This window comes from Arvicola amphibius, chromosome 1 (assembly GCF_903992535.2).
Source record: "Arvicola amphibius chromosome 1, mArvAmp1.2, whole genome shotgun sequence".
Classification (NCBI taxonomy): Eukaryota; Metazoa; Chordata; class Mammalia; order Rodentia; family Cricetidae; genus Arvicola; species Arvicola amphibius.
Genome location: NC_052047.1, coordinates 175189224 through 175195992, shown reverse-complemented (window position 1 = coordinate 175195992; position 6769 = coordinate 175189224). Strand labels below are relative to the sequence as shown.

General features: G+C 45.7%; 1 protein-coding gene across 1 annotated transcript; it reads left to right on the top strand.

Annotated features, from left to right (window-relative positions):
- Positions 1 to 726: 726 nt before the first annotated feature.
- On the top strand, positions 727 to 5062 carry LOC119822355 (interferon-induced protein with tetratricopeptide repeats 1-like). The gene is made up of 2 exons (XM_038341530.1): positions 727 to 733; positions 3089 to 5062. Exons 1-2 carry the CDS (start codon positions 729 to 731, stop codon positions 4458 to 4460), a joined length of 1377 nt encoding a protein of 458 aa, XP_038197458.1. The 5' UTR covers positions 727 to 728; the 3' UTR covers positions 4461 to 5062.
- Positions 5063 to 6769: the final 1707 nt, after the last annotated feature.

The window sequence follows — 6769 nt, the reverse complement described above, 5'->3', positions numbered from 1 at the left end:
CAAAGCAAAACTCCATGGCTCCAAGCTCTGGAATATTGACCTGGTTAATGAGGGTTAACTCCTAAAGCCTTAGGTGAACTGAGAAGTTCTGCAGAGGGAAGTAAGCATAAATGATGGCGCCTCCAGAAGTTCATAAGGAAAGCCACACAGCAAAGCAAGTGGTATGGACCACTTCCAGACTGCTGGGGAACCGACCTGGAGATGAACTCTGCTATCCCTAAACTTCCCTTTGTCAACCCATCAAATCCACATGACTATGGGCTCACTTCCAAAGACAAAGTGCAGAACTTCAGTTCTTTTGACTAAGGAACAATTGTATTGGGAAGATGCCAGTCTGGTCCTTTATGTTCACATGCCTCCATCAACCCCTTTGTAACAGCATCTCCTGGTGCCAGGGATGTCTCTCTCTGGACAGACAGTGGAACTGGAACTGACATGTCTGTCTATTCCAGAGTTTCTCCCCATCAGATCAGAGGAGAGAGCAAGAAGGAAAATCCCTGGCTGTCCAGTTTCACTGAGGAGAATCCGGAAGGCTTTACTTTCACTTTCCAGTTTCAGTTTCCTCCTGGTGTGCGCCACGCCTCACCTCCCTTCAGAGCTGTTTCCCAGCTTATTCTGAGAGGCCAGTTGGTGCGAAAGTCCAGAAGAGAGCAGAGCATCAAGGAAGTATCCTGAGGAGTCCTGTCCTGGTGAAAGTCCAGAGAACTGCAGCCACCTTCACAGCCACCATGGGGTAAGGATTTCCCTGCTCTGCAGTTTGAATGAACCCATTGCTTGTGGCCAGTTCTGACTAAGTCTGCTTACATTCTTTTGTTCTCTCTTGTGGCTTCTCTTTCTACTACTCAGAAAGGAATAAGGAGGCGAATTGTACTGAGGGACCAGGAAATTGGTTCAATGATTGTAATATTTGCATGGGGCTGGATGGGTGAACAGATGCTTGCTTCAGTTTTTAAGGCTGTCTCACACATGTAGTTCAAAATCCCTGGGTGATACATTAGCATGCTCACCCATACAGAGAGTCGATTACCAACGTCTCTCTTCAGGAGTGGAATAAGGTACCACTCTATGTAATTAGAGCCCTAAACGAGAGCAGCTGCTGAGAGTGTTCTCCTTGCCATATCCTGACCCCACACATTCACTCCCCTTGAAATGAACCCAAGAGACCCCCAGAGGATCTTTTGAGATGCTGCTCAAGGTTACTGGTCCAACTGCTTTCTGCCCACCCCTGGCTGGGTTAAACTAAGAGAGAACGCATTTTTTCTGTCCCTCAGTAAGAGACAAAAATGTGGAAATTATAATATATTTGATGAGAAATATTTAAATATTTCCGGCAAGAAACTAAATATGCCCAGGAATGTATGTACGTATGTGTGTATATAAACATATACATATGTTTATTAACATTCATATATATATATCATATATACATATTATAAAGAAATGCTAGGCACCTGGAGTCTTTTTGTTTTCTGTTTGTTTTTGGTTTTCGAGACAGGGTTTCTCTGTAGTTTTAAAGCCTGTCCGGGAACTAGCTCATTGTGAACTCACAGAGATTCCCCTGCCTGTGACTCCCAAGGGCTGGGATTAAAGGAGTGAGGCACCACCACTGGGCTCCAGCTCCATGTGAAGTCTTTTTATGTAAATGTCTCTGACCTTTATGTTTGAAATTGCCCTCTGGGTCTAAAGTGTCAGGCAGCAGAGTGTTTTCTCTCAAATCTAGGGGTACAGATTCTCTTTCATAGGCAACTATTGTATGTTCTTGCACACAAAACCATCTATAGTACGTGAGTATGGAGGAGGCTGAGAGCTTCTGCTGTGTGATGAGAGAGACTACAGACACCACAGAGGTATAAAATTGCGAAATGCAATAATCAAGAGGGCAGAAGACACTAAGGGCTCTCAGGTGACAGTCATGGTCATAGGGTGAATGACTAAGCTGTGCCTGGGTCTAGAGTTCCCATGACTCTAGCAGGTGGCTAGGACTGTGGTTTGCAAATGAGTGCCTGCAGTGTGTAAAAGGCTGGAGATCTCCAAGTGCACAGGGGAGGCTGGATGCTGAGATCTCCAAGTGCACAGGGGAGGCTGGATGCTGGAGATCGCCAAGTGCACAGGGGAGGCTGGATGCTGAGATCTCCAAGTGCACAGGGGAGGCTGGATGCTGAGATCTCCAACTGCACATGGGCACTGGGATCCTGATTGCTCTCTGTCCCAGTTGCCCACACAAATGGCGGCTGCCTCTGTGCTGCTCAGCTTTCCTGCTGCAAGTGCTTATGCACTAGTACATGTACCTCCCCCTTGGTGCACAGTTCCCCAAAAGGATCCTTGTATGCCTCCCAGTCGAGGCAGATCTCCATAGACAGATGGTGTCCAGATTTCAGAGTGTTCTTAGTTACCATGCCAATGTCTTTTTTTCCCATAATGTATGGACACAATCTCTAATTCCAACTGTGGGTTGCTTTAGGCAGGTAAATCAAAGAAAAGCAGTCCTGATGTCCCTGGCCCATAATTAATCTTCCTATAGAAAAATGCCCATCGTTTCTATGAGCCCAGGAAAAGAAGAGGCAGAAACCATGTCCATTTATTCTGAGTCGCCTTCTTCTGACAGGACACCAGCTGTTTGTGTCTGAGATGAAAACGAAAGGACCTACAATGACCAATACTTGGTGTTGAACCCATGGACAGTTCCTATTTAGGTCAGCTCAGGTGGCAGGCACTTGTACACATTGTCCTCACAGACAGTGGAGAAAAGGTAATAGTTTTATTGAGTTCCACATCTCAGGGCAGGAGTCTGACCAGAATGTGGGTGGGCCTGTATCTCTGTGACCGTGTCGAGTCTTGAATAAATGGATGAACTCAAAAGCTAAGATTGTAAGTACACGTACATGGACGTGCATGTTCAAGGAGACTCTGGCAGTTCTAGTAAGTGGAGCTGAGAAATCAATGTAAAAAACAGATATCAAGAAATTCTAAATGGACAAAATGTTAGATTTCCAGAAAATAAGCAAGAATGTTGTAAAATGTGTTTTGCATGGTGTCAGATTCAGTCCAGGTTGTACATGAAAAAAATCATTCTGCTTCCTTCTGGCAGAGAGAATGCTGGTACTGATCATGTCAAGGAGAATCTGGGTCAGCTGAGCTGTCACTTCACGTGGACACTGCTGTTTGAAGACGTTGACATACCTGATTTGGAAATGAGAATCTTGGAGCAGGTCGAGTTTCTAGACGTCAAGAGCCCAGTGGGGATGCACAACATCCTGGCCTACGTGAGACACCTGAAAGGCCAGCATGAGGAAGCCCTGCAGAGCCTGAAAGAAGCAGAAGCCTTGGGCCAGAGAGAGCAGTTGGGCAAGAGAAGCCTGGTGACCTGGGGCAACTGTGCCTGGGTGCATTACCACATGGGCAGCTTGGCAGAAGCCCAGAGCTACCTGGACAAGGTGGAGAATACTTGCAAGGAATTTGCAAGTCCCTTCCGCTACAGGATGGAGTGTGCCGAGATGCACTGTGAGGAAGGCTGGGCCTTGCTGAAGTGTGGAGGACAGAATTATAGACGAGCCATGGCCTGCTTTGCAAAAGCTCTGGAAGCTGAGCCTGAAAACCCCGAATACAACACTGGCTATGCCGTCGCTGCCTATCGTGAAGACTTCGATGACAATAATATTTCTCTGGAACCCCTGAGGAAGGCTGTCAGGTTAAATCCAGAAGATCCGTATATTAAAGTTTATCTTGCCCTGAAACTTCAGGATGTAGGAGAAACAGATGAAGCAGAAAGACACATTGAAGAAGCCCTCAGCAGTGCATCCTGTCAAACCTATGTCTTTCGTTATGCAGCCAAGTATTACCGAAGGAAAGACTGCATAGACAAAGCTCTCGAACTTCTATATATGGCCTTGCAGACATCACCTGAGTCTGCCTACCTGCATTTCCAAATAGGGCTCTGTTACAGGCAACAAATGATCCAACTGAAGACATCCAGAAGGCAGGGCAGCATGCAGGAAATGGCACAACGGGCCATTTCTGAGTTTCAGAAGACAGTGGAACTGAGGCCCAAGTTTGATGTAGCTTATGTTTGCTTGGCTGAAGTGCAGGCAGAAATTCGCCAATATGAAGAAGCTGAGGCAAATTTCCAGATAGTGCTGGACATGCAGAACCTTACAAGTCACAGAAAACAAGACATCCATCTACGCTATGGCCGTTATCAGCAATTTCATCAAAAATCAGAAGACAAGGCGATCACCCACTACTTAAAAGGTCTAAAAATAGAAGAAACGTCCTATGCCCGGAGGAAACTACTCATAGCTTTGGAGAAAGTGGCTAGCAGATGGGTTCAGCAGAATGTTCGACCTGTGGAGAGCACCAGCCTCCTTGGGTTAGTACACAAGCTGAAAGGGAACACGCACGAGGCCCTGCTATACTACGAGAGGGCTCTGAGGCTTACTGGGGAGATGAACCCTGAGTTCTGAATGCAGCTCACCTCTGTGAGCTGAGATTCCATCCCTCCTAAGTGACTGCTTTCCCCAGACCTGCATACTTGCTGGAATCCAATCCTAAATGCATTGGCTCCTGCAACCTCTTTCCCACCCTCATTGTCCTCTCTAGGAGGAACTTCTGTCCCCACTACACCTGCTCACTTAATGGTGGCCAGGACTGACTCCTGCTGTTCTCAATGCTTCGAGTCCTGTCACAAACCTTTTTTCTTATATCTATGCTGTTAGAAGAAAGTCTTCATCCTCTTGCTGCCAGTGTCCTGGACAAAAAGCTCGTTTCCAATCAGAATTGAAATTTGATCATCAGAAACTCTTACTTTAGTACAACCACTGAGCAAAAGAAATGATCAAAGGAGAGTTTGAAAGCAGGAGAGGTCTCACAGTCCTGGCCATCCATTCACAGCTAATGAGAGACTTAAGTGTGGGCACAGTAATGCAAGGAAAGCTTGCTGGGACCTTACAGACTGAAGATGACATGAGAAGTTTGCCTGATTTTTTTCTGTCCTATTGATAGCGTGTTATGTATAACAATTTTCCCTCCACTAAAATAAATATATTAAAATTTATGGGAATCACAACCTCTTTCAGTGTAATTTGTTGATAGTACTCCAAAGATTAGACTTTCAGGGTACTCAGGAGGGCATGGAACAGCTGAACCAACTCCAAGGAGTCTAGGGGGCAAGCAGGAGAGAAAACTGCGCACATGAAAGCAGCACATGGGATGTGAAAACATGAAGAAGGTTATTTCATTCTACACAACACCGGATAGTAAGCATGCCTAATGCTACCCAGTACCTGAGAGCTGCTACTTCTCAGTAGGAAGATGATGCTTGGGATGGGCTTAGAGTTCATTTGCCTGACCCTTGGCAATTTACAAGTGATACTTTCTACAGATTTATCCATGTTAAGCCAATAAAATGTTTATTCAATTCAAGCAATGGAAAACATTAGTGTCAGCTCTCAGGATTCATAAAGATGCTCCCCGGTAGCCCACATCAATAGAGATGAAGAGTTACTGAGATGGGAGAAGAAAAGGGAACGGGAGAAAGAAAAATTTGAAGCAGCAAGAGGATATACAGTTTGATTGACAAGCTGGAATTTGGGTATTTGGCAGATTCTTCTCTTCCAGGAAACCATTTCCATTCTTGCCTCAGGGGAGACACTTTTCCAAGACTTTTTAGGGAATGGTATGTGTGTCAGATACTGGATGCTTCAGCTATCTGGCGTGTCCTATAATCACTAAGCCCTGTCTCCTTTACTGCAGTCCATGAGAGTTATAGGTCAAAACCAGAGAACTGAAATGCTTAAGGTTCTTGCATTGATTGACATGTCTTGAGTTCCTAGATCCCAGACTCACTGGGCCAGGATGCACCTTTGTGCTCTATGTCTGCTGATCTATACCGCCAATGCTCAGGAGCTCTTCTCTGCCCCTGCTCCTCCTCTCCCTCTCTTCCTGCTGTTTAACTGTACTGTCACCTCCTTTGGGTTTATTTTGCTCTTCTTCTCCCTTCACAGTGTTGTCTCTCCCATTGTCCTGACTCTTCCCATTAACACAACTGCATGGATGAAACTTCAATGAGTTGTGGCCTGCCCTGCACAGCTACGCAAGGGACAATCATGGGTGATACAGTGTGCATGTGCACAAGCACATACACAAGCACACAACACTAAAGAAGTATGAAAATATTTAAATTAATAACAAGTAAAACTACTGTGCTTTATGGTTTGAGCATCAGGCTGTAGCTAATTGTGTCACTATTGTTTACTAAATGTAGACTATGTGTACTTAGTTACGAGTACAGTTTCCAATATTCCATGATGAAGTGTAGTTCAAAAGAGGAGTCAGAATGATCCCACATGAGAAAGAGCCATACATGAGTAGGAGGCCAGGAGGGGCTGCTGGTACTGATTGCTGGTGTTGCTGTCAGTGTCAGGCCAAGAACGATGCTGAGGAATCCAGCCAGGAGTCAAAAGGCCTAACCAGGTCAAGGGCAAGAGCTGCAAGTTGGGTCCAGGTCTAGATGGGTGATCAGGGGAAAGGGTTTTCAATAGAGCAGACTGCATCAAGGGAGGGGACTAAGGTTTGTCAAACTGTCCCTTGACACAAACATCAGGTATCAGATGATAGGTTAGTGTGGGGCTGTGATATCCCAGTGTCTGCTAACTGTCACTCTATGGATGATATCCAAGGGTGGAAGCAACACCCCTTCTTTTTCAGGGTCCGATGTGCCAACATTAACTATTTTTCCCTCTTGGACCTGCAGGGAGGCTCAGGAATAATTGAG